This window comes from Eumetopias jubatus, unplaced genomic scaffold, assembly GCF_037043125.1.
Source record: "Eumetopias jubatus isolate StellerSeaLion01/CBP00866 unplaced genomic scaffold, mEumJub1_p1.0 scaffold_5, whole genome shotgun sequence".
Classification (NCBI taxonomy): Eukaryota; Metazoa; Chordata; class Mammalia; order Carnivora; family Otariidae; genus Eumetopias; species Eumetopias jubatus.
In genome coordinates this window covers 57,747,271-57,768,672 of record NW_028274811.1, presented here as the reverse complement: position 1 = coordinate 57,768,672, position 21,402 = coordinate 57,747,271, and the positions used below count along the sequence as shown (strand labels likewise).

General features: G+C 43.4%; 1 protein-coding gene across 1 annotated transcript; it reads right to left on the bottom strand.

Moving 5' to 3' along the window:
- Positions 1-12,686: 12,686 nt before the first annotated feature.
- On the bottom strand, positions 12,687-16,113 carry S100Z (S100 calcium binding protein Z). The gene is made up of 2 exons (XM_028114435.2): positions 15,973-16,113; positions 12,687-12,845 (listed from the first exon to the last, which is right to left on the bottom strand). Exons 1-2 carry the CDS (start codon positions 16,111-16,113, stop codon positions 12,687-12,689), a joined length of 300 nt encoding a protein of 99 aa, XP_027970236.2.
- Between the last annotated feature and the right edge of the window lie 5,289 nt (positions 16,114-21,402).

Here is a 21,402-nt window from a genome sequence, read left to right as displayed (position 1 = left end):
TGGGGCGCTTTCCTGTAGGTCTTACAGGAGCTCCCCAGTGGCTCGGGGGCAAAATGGCAGTCCCACTCACTTCCTCGGTCCTTAGTAGCTCCCCTGATGAGCTACCACTTTCATCTTTCCCCCTAAACCCATTGTCTGAATTTTGGGGAAACCTGAACGTGGTTTGTATTTTCTTTTTTTTGTCACCCACCAGGTTGGACCATTCTATAGCAGACTAGGACACCAGATGAGTTCTACTCACTCTTTTCAGAAAGAACAAGCTTCTCCACGGTCATGTATCTAAATCATCTCCCACTAGCCCCAGTGACCTTTACCTCCAGGCTCCGCTCCATAGCCTGGATGTCACAATTACACATTCTGAATGGAATGGTCTGGAGAACGTCCGAAGTATGGCACCTGTATGTTTTTATATAATGTTATATTCAGCGATTTCTTACTGTTAGCCATTAAGTTCTTCTATGACAAGCAGCATCTGTCTAAATAAGTTAAGGAAAAGGAAACCTATAACTTAAAAAAAAATAGCACTTGTGGGAAATGGGAAGTTGAGAGCGAATTGTGCAAATGCAACAGAAGCAAGAGGGAGACAGAGTCAGGCTGAGGGAGAACAAGGGCTCCCTGCTCAGTGGGGATCCTGCTTCTCCCTTTACCCCTCTCCCCACTTGTGTTCTCTAATAAAAAATCTTAAAAAAAAAAAGAACCCCCATGTCATAAACAGCCCTAAGGAAAGGCCCCTGTGACAGTGAACTGAAGTCCCCCGCCAACAACCACATGCGTGAGCTTACTAGAGGGTGGTCTTCAGAGACTGCAGCTCTGGTCTAAGCCTGACAGCAGCCTCAGGGAGCTGTGAGCCAGAACCGCCCAGCTAATCAAAGAAATCACTCCTGATTTGTGACCCTCAGGAAATATGTGAGATGGTAAATGTCTGTTTCAGGCTACTAAGTGTTGGTGTAGTTTGTTACGAAACAGCAGGTATCTATACAACACCTCTCTTCCCTCTCATCCATACCTCAGTTATCTGGGGTCCTACAGACCAGCACTTCTTAAATTTTAAAATGCATGCTAGTCACCTGAAGAACCTTGCTAAACATGCATGTTCTGAGGGGTGCCTGGCTGGCTCAGTCAGAAGAGCATGCGACCCTTGATCTCTGGGTCTTGAGTTCAAGCCCCACGTTGGGGGTAGAGATTACTTAAAATAAGAAATAAAATACAATGGTTAAAGTGGCAAAGGTTATGTGTACTTAATAAAATTTTTTTAAATGAGTGTTCAAAAAGAAAATGCATGTTCTGATTCAGTAATTCTAGGGCAAGAGTTTCTGCATTCCAAGAAGCTTCCAGATGATGCTGGTGCTGCTAGTCCACAGACACTGAACAGCAAGGCTGCAGGAAAGAGCTTGCCTCTGATGGAGCTCTGTTGGCTTTGTGAGCTGAATCAGGAAACTGCCCCCATCTCAAAGCAAAGTCTGGGTCTACACTCCCGAGCGAGGCACAGCTGGAAGAGGAACCACCACAAGTGGGAGAGTGTTTTGCATTCGCCTTGGCACTGCCTTCCACCCACCATCTGGGTGGTGCAGCACAGGCCCCCGAGACTCTAAAAGCAGGCAACCAGGCATTGCCCACCCCCTGCACAACATGGACCACACAGCCCCCCAGCGGAATCATTTTAATGAGAGTCCAAGTGGACTCTAATCAAGGCTTTCAAGCTTACCTTCGCTGAATGGAAACGTAGCGATAGAGGAACCAATTATATAAAACTATAAGGAAGCAAATGAGTAAATCCGGGATATGGGGCTTTCCACGGGACTACTGGGTGTCAGCAACATGGGCAGAGGGGGAACACGAGAAGGGACTGCTGAGGAATAAGTAGATGTATTAGACTTACCAGTCAAGTGTAATTTGTGGATCTTGTTTGGTTTCTAATTCAAACAAACTAAGTACAAGAAGAGGTATTTTTTGGGGGCGCCTGGGTGGCTCAGTTGGTTGGGCAACTGCCTTCGGCTCAGGTCATGATCCTGGAGTCCCGGGATCGAGTCCCGCATTGGGCTCCCTGCCCGGCGGGGAGTCTGCTTCTCCCTCAGACCCTCTCCCCTCTCATGTGCTCTCTCTCTCTCTCTCATTCTCTCTCTCAAATAAATAAATAAATAAATAAATCTTTAAAAAAAAAAGAAGAGGTTTTTTTTTAAAAGGTTTTTATTTATTTATTTGACAGAGAGAGAGACACAGCGAGAGAGAGAACACAAGCAGGGGGAGTGGGAGAGGGAGAAGCAGGCTTCCTGTGGAGCAGGGAGCCCGATGCGGGGCTCGATCCCAGGACACTGGGATCATGACCTGAGCCGGAGGCAGATGCTTAAATGACTGAGCCACCCAGGCACTCCACAAGAAGAGGTATTTTGAAACAACCGTGGACATTTGATTTTGAATGGAGTATTAGATGATACCACAGAAGTAAGTTCTTAGGTGTGAAAGGGGCACGCAACTCTTGATCTCAGGGTCTTAAGTTCAAGCTCCACACTGGGTGTAGAGATTACTAAAAATAAATAAATAAATAAACTTAAAAAAATTTTTAAAGATTTTTTTTAGAATGATTCTTTTTTTTTTTAATGATTTTATTTATTTATTTGCGAGAGAGAGCACGAGAGGGAAGAGGGTCAGAGGGAGAAGCAGACTCCCCGCCGAGCAGGGAGCCCGATGTGGGACTCGATCCCAGGACTCCAGGATCATGACCTGAGCTGAAGGCAGTCGCTTAACCAACTGAGCCACCCAGGCGCCCTAAAGAGTTTTTATTTATTTAGAGAGAGAGAGAGAGCACAAGCAGGGGGAGCCTCCGGCAGGCAGAGGGAGAAGCCTGCTCCCCACTGATCAGGGAGCCCGACCTGGGGCTTGATCCCAGGATCCCGGGATCATGACCTGAGCCAAAGGCAGACACTTAACCCACTGAGCCACCCAGGCGCCCTTAAAAAAATTTTTTTACGTGTGATAATGGCATTTAAAAATAAAGTTCCACATTTCCCCCTACAATAAGCTTTTATTACTTCTGTAAAGAGAAATGGTAAAAGGTTTCATTGTGGCCGTTGTGAATTATCAGAGAATCCATATCACACTGCTCTTCACACCACAGAGCTGACATGCTACCCGGACACTTCCTCACTGCCCTCTCCACAATTACCAGTGTGAGCAGTTTGTTCCAAAGCCCCCAAGTGCTAGGCACTGCTTGAGACGAGCCAAGCACTATTCCAGGCAGACCCCCTCCTGAGAGTGATGCTTTTCAAAGATGCTTTCCACTTTGTTTAGCCCTTGATGAGCACTCAGGAACTTCCTGACACACAGGCCCACACAGTTGCTTGAAATCCAGCCAATGGCTGTGTAGTATGTTTCTTGCTGATTACTGTAACATTTAAATTGGGCACACTGACTGTAGATTATGTACTGCTCTGGGTGACTATTTCTGCTCTGCATTGCAGAGAGTCAGTAGCACTCCATTATGCTCAGATGCACAGCCTTTCATGGAAGGTGGGCAGGCATGTTCCAAGTTAGGCAAATTCCAATGAAGAAAAGCACTGTGTACATCATTACACTGTTGCATGCAGGTGGGAAGAAGTCTTGGCAGTGGATTCAACTTCTAATGCCGATTGAAGGAAAATGTACATTTCAAGAAAAAAAAATAAAAGGTACTCTAAAACATTCACAAAATTTAAAACATAAATTAAAAAAACCTATTGGCAAAAATAAAGTTGGATAATATGCAATGTTAGTGAGGATACAGAAAAAAGACTCACATGAAAATGCTGAGAGTATAAACTGGTACGAAGTTTTTGGATGGAAATTTGACACAATAAGAAACTTAAATATAAATATCTTTGACATAAAAAAATTGATTCCATTTTTTGGAATTAACCCTACAACAGACTCTACTATTGAATTTTGTTCCCTCAAAATTCATATGTTGAAGCCCTAATCCCTGATGTGACTGTATTAGGAGACAGGGGCTTTAAGAGGGGCTTTAGATCTTCAGTCTAACAGTAAAAGTGGTCTTCAGACATAGCCAAATGTTTGGGGTAAGGGGGTTGTCTTCCATTTGAAAACTACTGAGTTAGGCAAACATCTCTCTGATAAAATATCAAAAGCATGATCCATTTTTTTTTAAGATTTTATTTATTCATGAGAGACAGAGAGAGAGAGAGAGAGAGGCAGAGAGAGAAGCAGGCTCCCAAGGAGCAGGGAGCCCGATGCGGGACTTGATCCCAGGACCCTGGGATCATGACCTGAGCCGAAGGCAGACGCTCAACCATCTGAGCCACCCAGGCGCCCATGATCCATTTTTTTTTAAATGATAAACTTGAGGGTGGCTCAGTCAGTCAAGCGTCTGCCTTCGGCTCAGGTCATGATCCCAGGGTCCCGGGATTGAGTCCCACATCGGGCTCCTTGCTCAGCAGGGAGCCTGCTTCTCCCTCTGCCTGATGCTCCCCCTGCTTGTGCTCTCTCTCTCTGACAAATAAATAAATAAAATCTTTAAAAAAGAGAGAGAGAATGGAAAGGAAGAAAATATTCGCAGAACATATTTTTGACAAAGGTCTTATAATCTAGAATATATAAAGAACTCTCAAAACTCAAGAACAAAAACATAAACCACCCAACTTTTTTAATGGGCCAAAGATCTGAACAAATACCTCATCAAAGAAGACACATAGATGGCAAACAGATACACTGAAAAGTGTTCAACATCATTAGTCATTAGGAAGATGCAAATTGAAACCACAGTGAGACACCATTTCACACCTAATAGGAAGGTTAAAACTTAAAAATCTATAATATCAGGGGTGCCTGTCTGGCTCAGTGGGTGGAATGAATGACTCTTAATCTTGGGATTATGAGTTCAAGCCCTACCTTGGGTGCAGAGATTACTTAAAAATAAAATCTTAAGGAGCACCTGGGTAGCTCAGTCGGTTGAGTGTCTGATCCTTGATTTTGGCTCAGGTCATGATCTCAGGGTTGTGAGATCAAGCCCTGCCTGGGGGTTCCTTGATGAGCGTGAAGCCTGCTTAAGATTCTCTCTCTCCTTCTGCCCCCCCACCCCCACTCATGTATGCTCTAAATAAATAAAAATAAATAAAATCTTAAAAAAAAAATCCATGATACCATATTGCCCAGCAAGCCCCTCTTAGGTACAGAAGATATGAAAACTTATGTCCATACAAAAACCTATTAATAAGATTTCATCACAGTCACTCAAAATTAGAAACAACCCAAATGTCCTTTGATTAGTGAATAGAGAAACTGTGGTACATCTGTATAATGAAAAAGACTATTCAACAATAAAAAATAACAAACTACTGATACATACAAAATCAGCAATCTCAAATGTGCTATGCTAAGTGCAAAGAGCCAGACTCAAAAGCTATATAGTGTATGATTCCACGTATATGACATGCTGGAAAAGGCAAAACTAAAAACAAAAACCGATGGATTAGTTGGGGGGGCGGGGTAAGAAGCAACCAGCACCACCCCCCGTTTGTTTATCCTGGGATGTTTCTTGTTTGTTTTTAAATTATCTTCCAATAAAAAAAAAAGTTTTCAATACAAGCTAACAAATGGACTATCAGACGCCATCCGTGACCAACGCCAAAGCACTCACCTAATTTGCAAGATGTTTCATTTCCCAAAGTCACAAGCACACCTTCATGTATGAAAAGGGAGCCTCTAAAAGTAAAACTGCTTAGGTGGACATCAGGGCTTTTACAGTGTTCTTGGGCCTTAACTTTTCATTGTTCTTTGATGGTACTTGATACTATGTGATGACCAAATTACTATCACTTGGAAATTGTTGATGGAGATTTTTGCCAGTAATCCGTTTAAAAAGATCATTTCTTGGGGCGCCTGGGTGGTTCAAATGGTTAAGTGTCTGCCTTCGGCTCAGGTCATGATCCCGGGGCCTGGGGACTGGGCTCCCGGCTCATTGGGGAGTCTGCTTCTGCCTCTCCCTCTGCCTGCCGCTCCCCCTGCTTGTGTTGCCTCTCTTTCTGTCAAATAAATAAATAAATAAAATCTTAAAAAAAAAAAAAGACAGGTTCACTTATAAAACATGTGCTTAACTTCTCTGACTTGTTGGTGCCATGACAGGAGCCCAGGTTAGAAAGAAAAGTAAAATAGCACAGAGCTGAGGAAGTGGTCTCAGAGAAAAAGACATTCTAGTAAGCCAGCGGTAAGGGAGGAATAAAAACGTGTAGAGCTAGAGTAGCAGGAATTCCCTAATAAAAATCAATATCGAAGCACTACTTTCTGATCAGTGTTCACTACTGAAACATCAGAAATTAGATAAATGTACAAAGAAAATATTAACATCGCTTACGATGCCACCATCATGGTGAATACCTTGGTGGGCTTCCTTCCGATCTTTTACCAAGGGATATGTACCCAGCTGTCAGAATTTTGGTTGAGGGCCCAATACAATAGGTGTTATGTTCTGAAGAAAAGTTGGAGAACACACTGCCAGACTTGTAAGAGATGGGAGAAAGCCTAGACGCCTCTCCCACCTCCAGGAGTGATAAATGTCAAAGATGGGGAGGCTTAGATGTTAGAAGAAAATTCCAGGGAGAGGTCACCTGAACACTATGAGGCCTGCACTCCTCTGCAAACCACAAACCCCTCTTTCCTCCAGAGCTCAGGAAGTCTCTTGTTAGTCTCAGAGGAAATCCTCTCCTCTGGGGTAATTCCCTCTCTCTTGACATGTTCCGTGGAGGCACTTCACAAAATTGCCTCAATGGCTCAGTTTCCGGAAAACAAAGCTAGAAAGGGAAGTGGTTTTCAGGCAACTGGTGCTTTCCACCCCATCCCAGACCTTCCCTTTGTAAGGGAGCCCTCCTCCGCCTGATTGGGATAAAGAAAATGAAAAATTGCGAGTAGAAATGAAAGAGGACTTCAACTACCTTCATTTTGACCTCACACTTTCTAATTGATTAAGTTCTTCTTTCCAGCGTATCTCTTATAAAGACTGCTCTCAGCCAGCAAGACCATGACCACGTGAGTGATCCCAAGACAATGACTGATTTGACCTTCACTGCCCACCTGCACGTACCCACCCACCGCTGTCGCGCATTTCCCTTCTATAAACCGGGAAGTATTTTCGGCACTTTGGAGACAGCCTTTAAGACTCTAGTCCGCTGTCTTCCGAGTGCTGGCCTCACTAAATTAATCCCTTTCTTGTTCAGCACCCCTCTGGCGAGCGGCCAAACCTGGTATGTTTGAGACCACAGGAGCCAGGTGCTCTTGCGTGCCTGTGCCCCAGCTATAGAAACAAAAACTTTAAAACTTAAAAATTCATGCTGAAGCACTTTTTTAAAACCCATTTGGGACCATATCAAATACTAAAATTGTTATTATATAGTAGACTCTTCCCATCAGAGTAGATGTTCTTTGAAAACATAATGACTGCATAGCAGTCCATCTCTCTTTTTTTTTTAAGGTTTATTTACTTTAGAGAGAGAGAGAGAGCACTCACATGAGGGGGGTAGGGAGGGGCTGAGGGAGAGAGAAGATCTCAAACAGACTCCCCGCTGAGTGCAGAGCCCCTGATGGGGCTCGATCTCACAACCCTGAGATCATGACCTGATCCCAAATCACGAGCGGGACGCTTAACTGACTGAGCCAGCAGGCACCCTGCAGAGCACTTCCAGAGCTCTCTGAGAAAGCTGGAGAAGTCAAGGACTGAACAGCCTTTTCCCACGGCAGGCATCTGGCAGCTATCTCTGGTGGGCACCTACTTGAGAGAGCAGGTTGGATAAAACCCACAGACTCTAGGCTGGACCAGAGGGGTCTGCCCTGTCACCATTACCACTGTTTTCATCTTCACGCTACCACTTCCTGAGCGCTCACTGAGTCCTGGGCACCTGCTATCTTGCTTTAACCCCTGGAGCTCTAGGTCTGCCATTGAAGTCTGCAAAATCATCATCAATGCAGAAGCTGCCCTACCTCCTCCTCTGATTCACCAGGACTGGGGTGGGACCCGGGGAATCCCAGTGTTCAAAGAGCCCCTGTTTGATTCTGATGCAGATGAACCACCATAGTTGAGGCCTGCCAAACAAACAAACAAAAAAAATATGAGGCTCAAAGAAGTTCAAAGACTTGCCCAAGACCTTTGACCGGAGGTAGCCTGGAGCACCCTTTCCCTCCCCCCCCCCGCCCCCCCAGGGCCCTAGGGAATATTCATTCTGTCCTGGTTTCTCCCATCTGTCTCCCCTCTTCCCCAGCCCCTCTGAGCCTAGTGTCGGTGTTGTCTTATACTCTTCCAAAGGGAATATGCCCCAGCAGGAACAATTTTACAGGTGCCTGCTTCCAAAATGACACTTCCACTCTTTCCTCCTCACCCTAGAGTTGAGACCATTTCCATCAGCACCATCAGCATCACCTGGGAGTTTGTTAGACATGCAGAATTTCAGACCCCTGGCCCAGACCTACCGAAGTTGAATCAGATCCCTAGGTGATTCACACACATTAAAGTCTCAACAGCTGCTGTCCTAGACGCTTCCCAGCCAGATGCTGATCTGATTGTTTTGATTAAGTGAATCACCACAAAAGCAGTGATTTCCAACCCTGGGTGCATTTAAAATCAACTGATGCTCTTTGAAAAATGCTGATGCCTGGGCCCTGTCCCCAGACAAAGTCAATCAGAATCTTTGTGGAAGGTGGAGCTTATTCATATTTTTAATTTTTATTTATTTATTTATTTTTTAAGATTTTACTTATTTGACAGAGAGAGACACCGCGAGAGAGAGAACACAAGCAGGGGGAGTGGGAGAGGGAGAAGCAGGCTTCCCCCCTGAGCAGGGAGCCCGATGCGGGCTCGATCCCAGGACCCTGGGATCATGACCCGAGCCGAAGGCAGACGCTCAATGACTGAGCCACCCAGGCGCCCATATTCATATATATTTTATTTTTATTATTTTTTTAATTTTATTTACTTTTGAGAGAGAGAGAGAATGACAGAAAGCATGAGAGAGGGGAGGGTCAGAGGGAGAAGCAGACTCCCCGCTGAGCAGGGAGCCCGATGCGGGACTTGATCCTGGGACTCCGGGATCATGACCTGAGCCGAAGGCAGTCGCTTAACCAACTGAGCCACCCAGGCGCCCCCATATATATTTTAATAATATGTCATGTGAGTGTAAAGTCAAGTTAGGATACAAAATCACTGCTTTAAAGATTGAAAAAAATCTTGGAGTATTTAGAAACAAAACTTCTCTAGGTAAAAAGCAAATATGCATGATATTGTATAATGGTTTCCCATAACATTCAGGATAAATTTCAAATTTCTCACATTAGCACCAAAGGCCCTTTGATGGATGATGAGTCCTGTCGGCCTCTCCAGCCCCTTCTCCTGCTCTCCCCCACCCCTACACGCTAGGGAGCGCCAGTCCAATTGCATTGCCCCCCAAACGCCCGTTGCTTTATTCCTGTACGACTTCACCCAAATTCTCTTTAATTAACTTTCCCGTTTCTTTCCCTTGTCAAAGACTCAACTCCAGGCTTCTGCCTCTGGAAGGCCTTCCTTGACCCCACTATTTCTAGCTATTTGTGTTGCAGCCACATCTTAAATGCAGGGCCCCAGTCAGACCTAGGCTACTGTCTCCTGTAAGTCTTGTCTTCCAATAAGTACATTGGAGAAATGTTAAACATTAGAATGTGCTAATGCAGGGACAACCCTTGAATATTGTTTCAAGTTGATTTAAGCGGTAGCAAATGCACAGGCCAGTGCCTGTAGGCATAAGAAGTAATCAGTTTTGCCTCCTATAAACTTATTGTGCATACTTAACACACACACACAAAAGAAAGCCCGCCCCCACCCTACCCCCTTCACTAGGAAAGAACTTTTGGTACATCGTGTAATCCTTACTCATTTGATATCTAACTTCACATATAAATTGCATTTCCTCCCTTTTGATTGATTTTTAGAAACAGCATGAAATGAACATTGTTTTTTTCATTTATTTCTCTATGTTGAGAATGTCCTTCCTTGAATTGGACACGAGGAAAATTTTGAACTTACTTTTCATGTTCTGGTGACTCATTTTAGAATATGTGAACTTCGGCCCAAATTAAAATGAAATGTTTAGAAGCCCCACAGAAATGTTCAGACCTTCTCTTGCGTAACTAGTGTGCCATCTTGTAAGAAAAAAGTCTGAACACCTCTGAAATATGTGGTCCACTTTTTTCTTCTCATTTTCCCCCAACCTTTTGAGAGACAGGAGTAAACACCAAGAGTATACATTTCTTCTCTTGAATGCTCTGACATCTAAATTCTCCCTGTCCTGTCTGCTCAGATCTGGCTTGAGAGAGACAAAAATATTACTCTACTTAAAGAAAAAAATGACAGGTCTTAGCCCTAGAAAATCAACAACCAGCAGGTTCTTTCCTTTGTTCATTTAACAAATATTTATTGAGCATCCACTGTCTGTCAGCACGGGGGATAGATACTTCTGGAAGAGAAATCATTCTCATCAGGGTCACTGACGTTTCTGATGATCTCCGCCTTGGCAAATGTAATGGTCGGTTCTCCATTCTCATCTTACTCCTTCTCTCAGTGGATTATAGATTTTACCTCCTTTCCTTCTTCAAATATTTTCTTCTCTGGGCTTCTGAGGCACCACACTCTCCTGGTTTTCCTACTATCTTCCTGGCCATGCCTTTGCTGTATGATTTGCTGGCTCCTATTTTCCTGACAGCAAACTGTTGGACCTTTCATGTTCCCTGTCTATATTCTCATCCTAAGTGATCTTCTCTAGTCCTGTGGCTTAATATCATCTAGATGTTAATGACTTCCAAATCTGTGTCTCTAATTCCTCTCTTTACCCTGAGCTCTAGAAGAGGTCATCTATCCAACTGCCCATGTAATATGTCCACTTGGATATCCAATAGGCATTTTAAATAGAGCTATTCCCCCTAATGTCCCCACTCCAAAGCTGCTCCTCTCCCAGCCTTTCCCATTTAATAAATTTGCTTGACCAAAAATCTAAACATTAGAGGCTGTGTTGGGCTGCACCTAACAGAATCCAACTTAACCAGAGAGCAGTCATTCTTTTTTCACATAATGAGAGAACCAGAAACAGGCAGACCAGGGCTGAGCAGTGCCTCCTCAGTGACAACAATGTCCCAGCTCCTTCTCTTTTTCTTCACTATCCTCATGGTTGCAAGCTGGCAGCCTCACCTCCAGCCTTGCATCTACATTCCAGTGGGAAGACAAGCAAGGAATTAACAAGGTGGAAGGCACAGAACTGATATGGAAATAACAAAACATTCCCAGAAATTCCCAGGAGACTTCTGCTTATGTCTCAGGGTCTAGAACTGTGTTATAAGCTCCACCTCAGCTGCAAGGGAGGCTGGGAAATAGAGCTTTTTAGCTGGGCACGTTGCTACCCTGCACAAATTAGGCTTCTAATACATGGAAGAAAGGGAGAACAAATATATCCTGCACTGCTCTTTTCTGACACTTCCTCACTAGTCCACTGGCGTGTCCGATCGCTCCTACCTCCAAAGCACTTAACAAATTGATCTCCATTGCTTGAATCCTGGGCTGAGACACCATCGTCTCTTGCTCAGAACACAAGGACAGCCTCCTAACTAGTCTCCCTCTTCCACATTGGTCCCCTATAGCCCTTTCTTCACAGCTTAGCCAGGGTTAAGTGTTTAAACGTATAAATATAGGGGCGCCTGGCTGGCTCAATGGGTAGAGCATGTGACTCTTGATCTCGGGGCTATGAGTTTGAGCCCCACGGTGGATGGAGAGATTACTTAAAAATAAAACCTTAAAAAAATAATAAAAATAAATTTATAAAAAGAAAAAGTATAAATTTCATTACACCATTTTCTTTCTAAAATTCTCCAAGAGATCTGTCATAGTCTGGTTTCCTCCAAACCAGACTGTGAGACAAAGATTTGCATGCAAGTTGTTTATTTGAGAGTGCAGACACACAGGGTGGGGGTATGTAGTGAGACAAAGAAAGGGAGGGAGCACAGAGAAGGTATGACATCAAGCCAGGCTCCCTGGGCAGGGCAGGCGACTGAACCTTAACCCCAAGGGAAGCACTGGGAAGTGGTGTGAAACATTTGCCCCAGAATTAGGAGACCCAAGGGGCAAGGGAAGGTATTTATACACTGGCCTTCAAGAGTTGCTGGCTTTAGTTCTCTTGGTTTGGATACCTAGCCCTGAATGTACCCCATCTCCTAACCTAACTCATGGACAAAGCCAGCACTTTCTTCTATGTATCAACCTTTCTGCTTACAGACCTGCACAACTTCTTCCATCTGAAGCAGAATCACAGGAGGGTGGGAGAGCCACTTAATTTCGTTAATAGGATAAGAAGTTCCAAATACAATTTAAGGGTGATAAATTGCCTCTTAGAAGTTTGCTATGCTTTAGTCTCATTTGAAAGTAGCTAAATTTTGTGATGCTTGCTCTTTGACAGATAAAAAAAAAGGCATAAACATCCTTAATACTATAGGAAAATTTCAAGTAGGGCATATAAGACTTGGAATATTTAAATCAATTTATTAAGGTACACATCATTTAATAATACTAGTAATTAATTATATGTATATCTATAAATGGCATTACTATAACTATAGGTCTCAAGACTATAGATGAAGAGGAAGCACATAACTATGGATCTATTTCTGCCCTTAGATAAGCTTACTACTTACCTTTATTTTCCTTTCTTCTTCAATTGTTCTACAAAGTAATCATTATAAGCAACTGTCAGAGCTGCCACCATGACCACAAATTCATTAAAATCCACTTCGTTGTCCTTATTGGCATCCAGGTCCTGCATTATCTTATCAACCAATTGGGGTTTTTTGGGGCACTTAAAGGAAAAAGAAAATCTCTAACTCCCAGGCTTTGAGGTTCATGACAACTGAAATTGCATTCTCCTTTTATTTCATTCAAGTTTTTGTTTCCATTTTAGCATCTAAGGACAATTTCCAAAAGCCCATGTGCAGGTGGATTTAAACCAAGTACCAATTCTAAAACGGTCTAGTCTTCTGCCCCAGGGCCATGTAATTCTGGCTCAGATCTAAACACAAAGAAGAGCAAACAGCATCTTAGCATCATGAGCTGCTGATCCTGAAAATGCATTACACAACTACAAAGGTCGGGGGGCCAGGACTGGACATGGAACAAAGCAGGCTTTAAAGCCAAAAGGGGATAGTAGGTATCTCTACCATTTACCAACAATGGGACTCTGAGCAAATCACTTAACATTTTTTAATTTCCTTATTTATAAAATGGGAAGAATATCTCCCCACAAAGTTGGGGAAGACATCAACACTTTTAAAAGTGCTTAGCACCAGCTTGCTAGATTTAGTAAACAAAAATACAGGACATTCAGTTAAATGTAAATTTCAGATGAACAATGAAAAAATTTTTAAGTATGTCCCAAATATTGCATGGGACATACAATATTTTTTTTAAAGATTTTATTTATTTATTCATGAGAGACAGAGGAGGAGAGAAAGAGAGGGAGAGAGAGAGAGAGAGAGAGAAGCAGAGGGAGAAGCAGGCTCCCAAGGAGCAGGGAGCCCGATGCGGGACTCGATCCCAGGACCCTGGGATCATGACCTGAGCCGAAGGCAGACGCTTAACCATCTGAGCCACCCAGGCGCCTGGGACATACAATATTTTAGCTGCAGCCTTACTTAGCACAACACCTGACACACAAAAAAGAGGCACATGATAAAGGGTAGATCTTATAAGGACGACTGCATTATAGGGGTGGAAAGTAAAGCAAGGAGCCCATAGAAGAGGTCAGGCTTCAGAATGGGTGGGACTTGAAGCATTCACCTGTCCTATGATTGGTGGTTGCTGAGAAATATTTTTTTTCAGAGATTTTTTTATTGTTAATGTTAATCACCATACATTACATCACTAGTTCTTGATGTAGTGTTCCATGATTCATTGTTTGTGCATAACACCCAGTGCTCCACGCAGAATGTGCCCTCGTTAATACCCATCACCAGGCTAACCCATCCCCCCACCCCCCTCCCCTCTAGAACCCTCAGTTTGTTTTTCAGAGTCCATCGTCTCTCATGGTTCGTCTCCCCCTCTGACTTACTCCCCTTCATTCTTCCCCTCCTGCTATCTTCTTTTTCTTTTTTCTTAACATATGTTGCATTATTTGTTTCAGAAGTACAGATCTGTGATTCAACAGTCTTGTACAATTCACAGCGCTCACCATAGCACATACCCTCCCCAATGTCTATCACCCAGCCACCCCAACCCTCCCACCCCCCACCACTCAGGCAACCCTCAGTTTGTTTCCTGAGATTAAGAATTCCTCATATCAGTGAGGTCATATGATACATGTCTTTCTCTGACTGACTTATTTCACTTAGCATAACACCCTTCAGTTCCATCCACGTAGTTGCAAATGGCAAGATCTCATTCCTTTTGATGGCTGCATAATATTCCATTGTGTATGTATACCACATCTTCTTTATCCATTCATCTGTCGATGGACATCTTGGGGCTAGTATTTCTAAAAGTAGTTTATTCCCTCCAGGAATTCCTGCTGCTCTCAAAAAAGCACCAACCATTAAAAGGTTGGAAACTTTAATTGATCAAAATCAGCTTGATCAAAAACAATGATAAATTTCACTTGAATAAATCAATGTGCCAAGTTTGACATGCTGAGCCTTTTATTCTAAATGTTATATAATCCAGTAGCCAAACTAAATTTGAAAAAAAAAAAGTTCCTAGGGGCTCCTAAAATCACTAAAAAGGAACTGTGAAGAATTACTATGTTAAAAATTTTTTACTTTAGGGGCACCTGGGTGGCTCAGTCGGTGGAGCATGCGACTCTTGATTTCAGAGTCATGAGTTCAAACCCCACAGTGGGCAGAGATGACTTAAAAAAAATTTTTTTTTTTTTTTTTTACTTTAAGGTTTCCTATAGAGGGAGAAAAGAGTGTCATAGTTACAAATATAGGAGTCTTAATACAGGGTTTGGACAAAAACATCATACAAGGATAACATGCTGTGCTAAAGGCAATTCGAGGCGGCTGCATAAACATCAGAGTAAAGGGTTTTCCTCAGGAGGGATGAGCCCCCAAACACTCCATTGTAAGCCTTCATTTGCAGACTTACTGAACTCCTGGCTATTTTGAGATGGGAACCTCTGCGCTACTCAATTGGTCACTGGCCAGACACACCCTTTCTGTCCCTCGGAATCAGCCTGTGTGGGTCTGACAAAGCTAAGTATTTGTTATTCACTAGAGAACTTGCCACCACAGCAAAAAGTACCCCGGGCTTCATTTCTGGCCCAATACATAATATTAATTTTACAGACAGGTGGACGAAGCTCTAGGTATAACTAGTGCCACTCGTTATTAACTCTAACTCCTGGTAGAATTAGCTGTATCTTTGCTGCCCCAGAATGGTGCATAATTGAGGCAAGCCGAAATACCATTTACAAACCCTTGGAAACCCTAGCCACAGGCAACATGGAGAAGGGTATGTGCTATTGTACAGATGACCCTCCGGCGACATGGGGATTAGGGGTGCTGACCCCCCCCAGAAGAAAATCTGCCTACAACTTGTGACTTTCTGACTTCCCAAATACTCAACTGCTAATAGCCTGCTTTGGACAGGAAGCCTTACTGGTAACATAAACAGTAGATTAACACATGTTTTGTGTCTCCTATGAATTATATACTATATTCTTCCCATAAAGTAAGCTAGAGAAAAGGAAAGGTTATGAAGAAAATCCTAAGAGAAAATACATTTACAGTCCTGCACTGTAAAAGATCCATATATGAGAGGACCCACGCAGCTCAAACCTGCATTGTTCAAGGATCAAGTGCACTCCAGAGTTTGCTTGCCCCTGGCTTTGAATCTCAGTACCAACCGCAGTGTTGGTGGCAGTACACAGAGGCTCTCCTTGGATGTGTACCCCATCCACCCTTGACCACATGGGGCAAGAAGCTGCGACTCACCAAGAGGAATTTCGCGAGCTCTCGCTGCAGGAGCATTTTCAGTTCCCCCTTGTCAAGCTTGAAACTGTCCCCTTCCTTGCAAGAGTACTGGTGGAAGATCCTAATCATGATGTTCATGGCCAGCTCCAGCTGAGTGGGCATCATAAATGGACTGCTCCAGGGACGGGCCACCGAACTCAGGGAAAAAAAACACTTGTTCAAAATAAGCAGACGGGGAAGCATCAACACTTGCATTAAAAGAGAATATTGCCTCCCCGAGTCCCCCATGCCACAGGTGATGGTTGTTCAACCGTAATGCTCTTCAATTAAAGCCTTCTGCGATCTAGGGCAGGCTGCAGAGGAGACCTTTGACAGGGGAGTTTTCTCCTCCCTAATCCCCACTCCCCCCAAATTTAGCAGGTCCAGCGTGTTCACAAGTTAGCGATCACACAGCAAATACACAGTCATATCAAAACATAGGTTAAAAATATAATAATAATAAATAAAAGTAAAATTAAATAAAACATCGATTAAAAATAAATAGAAGACGAAGAAAATACCCAACTTCGTACCTGTTCAGCCAGTGCATAGCTCTGTCAATAGGTGTTTATAATTAAACTCTACTCATTCATACCTGGGGTTTCACCTACGCACACCTGTTCCCAAGAAGACCAAAATTACCAGACAAGAGATACAACTGGAAGTGCCTCTGTGTTTTTAAATCATCAGAAGGAACAGTTGTGCCCTGATGCCCTGAGGACCCCAAGCTAGGGCTGACACCCATTGTGTGCATTAGGTGAGAAGGCAATGAGAGGCAAGGAGGAAGCCTTCCATACCCTCCCGGTGGGGAACCTGAGTGGAAGTTAGAGCCAGGTGCTCGGAAGGTGATGACTGGGAAGAACTCTGAAAATAGAGGAGAAAAGAAGAAACAATAGTTCAAACCTGGAGACTTCTTAGCAAGGCCAAAACAAGGTCAAGGGGATAAATAGAGCAGACTAGTTAAACTAACCCAGTGAACGGTTGTGCAGCTATAAAAAAAAGAAAAGAAAAGAAAAGAAAAAGAATGTGAAAGCTCTCCATGGCAAGTTAGAAAGGAACACAGTGATCCCAGCTGTGTAACAAGAAAAAAAATCCCACATATATATGCATATATACTTGCATTTGCCCAAGGAGTCACTGAAAGGATGCAAAGAAATAGAAGTGTGGCTATAAGGAGCTAGGGGGATAGAGGGTGGAACAGAGTGGCTGGGAGTAAGCTTCTCATTTATACATTTTCAACTGATTTTAACTTTTTCAGTTAAAGGAATGTATTACCTAGTCAAAAAATTGAAATAGAAAAAAAGCCCGGAGCTGCTGTGTATGCAGGCAACCACACGGGGTAGGGCTCCAAGCGAGAGGAAAGTTAACAAAGGAAAAGAAAAACCAGGGGCGCCTGGCTGCCTCAGTTGGTTAAGCGTCTTGCCTTGGGCTCAGGTCATGATCCCGCATCGGGCTCCCTGCTCAGCGGGAAGCCTGCTTCTCCCTCTCCCTCTGCTGCTCCCCCATTGCTTGTGCTCTCTCTCTCAGGCTCTCTCTCAAATAAATAAATAAAATCTTAAAAAAAAAAAAAAGAAAGAAAAACTAAAGCCAGAAATTGGCCACTGTGCTTTTATTTTCAGTTTTTGCTTTTATTTTTATTTTTTAAAGATTTATTTATTTATCCTAGAGAGAGACCACAGCAGGGAGGGGCAGAGGGAGAGGGAGAGAATCTTAAGCAGACTCTGAGCTGAGCGAAGAGCCAGAGGTGGGGCTCGATCCCACAACCCAGAGATCACAACCTGAGCAGAAACCAAGAGTCGGGGGCCCTTAACTGTGCCACCCAGGCACCCCTTGGCCACTGTGCTTTTAAATGCTGCCTGTATTCTCAGGACTGAAATTCAATTATATAAAAAGTAATATTTGTATTTCCTTTCAACAAGCCTGTTGGGATGGAGCCTCAGTGAGCCCATTCCCCTCCCTCTTACCACCCCCACATTCCACTGAAACCTCCCTGGAGGTCCCCAGGGATGTTCTCACTAGATACCTAAAGTCCAATTCTCAAAAATATTTTTAAATTAGTGTTTTATTATTAAAAGAATAACACATGTGCTAAAATATTTTCAATACTCAAGAGTATAAAATAAAAGTAAAATTCTCGTTCCACCATTCCTCACCCTAATGCCTTGCCATTAACACTTTCCTGGGTGGAAGGCAGGATCATGATGCGGAGACGCTGGGCCCCCCTGGCTTCAGCTCCCAGCTCTGCCACTAGCTAGCTGGGTGATCCCAGGCTTATCACTTACCACACTGCTTCCCAGTCTGTATAAATGGGCTAGCAAAACTACCTACCTAACAGAAAGCCTTAAATGAGTTAAAATATGTGCCTGCAACATAGTAAATGCTATGCACATGTCAGCTACTATTACCCTTACAGAAAAAACGTACATATAAACATTACAATTTATGTAAGATACATAATATTACATATGTGTCCTTAAACAATATATACATAATAGTATCCACGTGTGGTACACCTTGTTTTTTCACTTAACATATCTTAGAAATCTTTTTATATCATCACATAAATCTAGCCCATTCTTCACAAAAGTTGTGTGTTATTCCACTGGATGAATGTACCTACATACAGGCAAGAAATATTTATCAGGCATTTCTGTTACACCAGGCCCTGTGTAAAGATGACAGAAGAAACTTGCCCTTGGCGAAAATCTTGTTGTAATTTTTTTTTTAAGTAGGCTCCATGCCCAGCGTGGAGCCCAGTGCGGGGCTTGAACTCACAACCCTGAGATCAAGATCTGAGCTGAGATCAAGAATCAGAAGCTTAACCGACTGAGCCACCCAGGCGTCCCCTTGTTTTTCCCAGAATCGTGTTAAATATATAGAATGCTGGGAACACTGGCAGCTACTTTATGTTGGGTCTTCCTATACAAGAACATGCCTATGGCCTTGTGACCATACTTTCCTGGGTCTCCTCATTTCTAAATGCACTCTTTCCTCTCCAGAGCTTAACATGTACCCCACCACCACCCCACCATGATTCCTGCTACTGGTATAATTTCAATCACTCCCCAAATCATATGTTTTGGCCTACGTCTCTCTGCTAAGCTCCAGAACCATCTATCCAATTGCCTACAGGACCTACCTCAATGTTCCACAAGTGCCTCAAACTCAATTAAACCCACTCCTTCCCCACCCAAACCTGCTCCTGCTGCACTGACCATTCAGCCATCCATCCCTACCCACCATTCAGCTGCCCTCACTATTTCATTTTTATTTTTTTTAAATATTTTATTTTATTTATTTGACAGAGAGAGACACAGCGAGAGAGGGAACACAAGCAGGGGGAGAAGGAGAGGGAGAAGCAGGCTTCCCGCCAAGCAGGGAGCCCGATGTAGGGCTCGATCCCAGGACCCTGGGATCATGACCTGAGCCAAAGGCAGATGCTTAACGACTGAGACATCCAGGCGCCTCCCTCACTATTTTAAAACATCAGTTGAACTCACCCATTTCTCTCTATTCTTTCCCACCTCGGGCTTCATAATTTTGGTTTCTATCACCAAAATAGAGGTAGCTTCCTTACGGCTCTGCTTTCTATTCTCCATTCCCATTTCCATTCTGCTGTCAGACTAGTTTCTCGAAAACACAAATCAATGCCCTCACCCCGGGCGTTCACAAGTCCAACCCTGCCTACAAACTGACGAGAATGCTGGGCTCTCTCATTCTTCCTTGCCTTGGCACATTCTGGGAATGCTCGTTCTGGTTACTCCTTGAAGCTCAGTTCAAATATCTCCTCTTGGAAGTTTTCCAGCACTTTCCTTACTTCCAACCTCCCACCTCTGGTACGTGCCTGCCTGTGTTCTCTCTTATTCACTGGAGCATCTCTTTGTCGTTATCATTTCATTTAGCACACATTCCTACAATCAGTTTCTTTCTTTTTTTTTTTTTTTAGTCTGCCCATATATTCCCCACTCTCCAGACTTTGAATGAATCCCTTGATGGCAGATCTGATATCTGGTCCATCTTTGCATTCTATTGCATTTAGTGCAAGATCCAACGCTATGAGGGAAATGCTCAGAAATCTTTGCTGGTGGATAGATTAATGAGCAAATGACCCAGACGGGAAACTGTAAGATCTCCAAAGAGTTTAGCCTTCTCGAGTTTAATTGTCTGAAGAATTATTTGATTGCCTTTATTTCACACAAAACATTTTGTTTCATCAAAGGGAGAAAGAGACAGACAACAGTCATCTCAAAGAATATAAAGACTTTGAATTTGGAATTAAATATTTTCAGATTAAGCTGCTGAAGTTATAAATGAAGTCAAATGGGTAACTTTTACAGACTTTATATGTCTCAGCAGTATATTTAAATCATATTTGATCACAAATTAATTTACTTGGAGAATTCAGTTGGCAGGCAAAACTCTTAATAGAATAGATATTTAAAATTGTAACGTTATAATCTGATTTGAGAGATGAGAATGTGCTCTCTACATTCTTTGCTCTTGGGGTTTAGAAACAAGGTGGTTTCTACTTGGTTTGTGCTTGGCTTCAGCAGAGCTAGATATTCCTTCTGGTACATGCTGCCCCTTAGTGTCCGGCTGCACGACTGCATCTGGAAGCTCTCTAATTCCCAGAATGTACTGGAAATTGTGTAGAGACTCCTGGCCCTTCAGGGGCTTATCTCTGATGTAAGCCAGCCCCAGCCTCTGCCCTCCAGGAGTCTTTCCTAAACAAAGATAACATCAAAAGCCTTAATAGGATCCTGTCAGGCTAGGAACACAAATGTACAAGCAACACGAAATCCCTGGGTGGGCAGGGAACACACATCTGTTTATAGCACAGAAGGGTCGTCAGGTAGCACTTTACATGTTCTATTAATTCTTACAGTTTGATTTTTCTTCTCTTTTTTTTTCTTTTAGGAATTTATTTATGTATTAGAGAAAGAGAGAGAGAGCACAAGCAGGGGGAGCAGCAGGCAGAGGCAGAGGGAGAAGCAGGCTCCCCGCTGAGCAAGGAGCCGGATATGGGGCTCAATCCCAGGACCCTGGGATCATGACCCGAGCCCAAGGCAGATGCTTGCCCCGACTGAGCCACCCAGGCACACCGCTACAGTTTTACTTTTCATTTTCTGGCATGAGTCATAACCCTTAGGGCTAAAAGGGTTACAAAGGTGCAAAGAATGAGAGAAATGGACATTTCAGATTGGGGAAGTTCATAAGTAAGGGTTATTTTGGAAAAAAAAAGCTAGTACAAATTCACAGGTAGGAGGCAAAAAGAGTAGAGCTGTTTAAAGTGGGGACTTGACCCTGGAGCCTGAAAGAAAGGAAGTATGTGAAAAATCGGCCATTATATTAACTGGGATTGAGCCTGCCACAAAATCCTAGGAGGGTCTGCCTCTGGGGCCAAGGCCAGAG